Consider the following 674-nt stretch of genomic DNA (forward strand, 5'->3'; position numbering starts at 1 on the left):
AAATTTGAAATTCCGACCTCATTCCTACTCTCCCTCTGTCTTTTATGTTCCAGTCCTTGTCCCCTTCCCTCCACCTCGGGTCCCGCGAATCTTCACCTTTCTCTCTCTCTCCTCTCTCCGTAACCACTAAATAAATAAATAAAAACAATTCAAATAAGAAGCTATTATCGCCTGAAATCCCTTCACCCTTCGATTCAAACTAACCCTTCTCTTTCTCCCTCCGAATTGAAACGGAAAAAAAAAAAATGGGCGTTTGTTTCAGCAAGAAGAGGGAGGAGGAGCCTTGTGCTCCTCCAGATCCAGCTGCAGCTTCAGCTGAGCCCAAGATCCCAATTCCAAAAGAGAAGAAGAGCAAGAAGAAGAACGATGCCAACGCCAACGCCAACGCCAGTGCAGCAGCCAAAGAGGAGACAACACCGAAAGAAGCAAAACCCCCTCCGCAAATGGAAAAGAAACCAGTCTTCGTTGTCACCCAAACCCCCAAGAAGAAATCCCCCGCTACTTCTCAAGAGGAGAAAAAGCCCAGTTGTAAGCCCACTAATCCAGTCGAGCTCAATGCTACAACCAGCGTCTTTGTCTCCCTCCCGAAACCCACCGAAGAACCGAAAGCAGCAGTGAGAACATCGGGCTGCACCAAGGAAGAGGTCGACGCTATCCTCATCCAATGCGGCAGG

At 48.7% G+C, this 674-nt stretch overlaps 1 protein-coding gene across 1 annotated transcript; it reads left to right on the forward strand.

Moving 5' to 3' along the window:
* Positions 1-245: 245 nt before the first annotated feature.
* LOC109828670 (proteoglycan 4-like) lies at positions 246-614 on the forward strand (the record flags this gene model as incomplete). Its single annotated transcript, XM_020395615.1, has 1 exon — positions 246-614. A coding segment is annotated over exon 1 (369 nt), but the record flags the coding sequence as incomplete, so codon positions are not given.
* Positions 615-674: the final 60 nt, after the last annotated feature.

The sequence above is a fragment of the Asparagus officinalis genome, unplaced genomic scaffold (genome assembly GCF_001876935.1).
Source record: "Asparagus officinalis unplaced genomic scaffold, Aspof.V1 AsparagusV1_Un3325, whole genome shotgun sequence".
Taxonomy (NCBI): Eukaryota; Viridiplantae; Streptophyta; class Magnoliopsida; order Asparagales; family Asparagaceae; genus Asparagus; species Asparagus officinalis.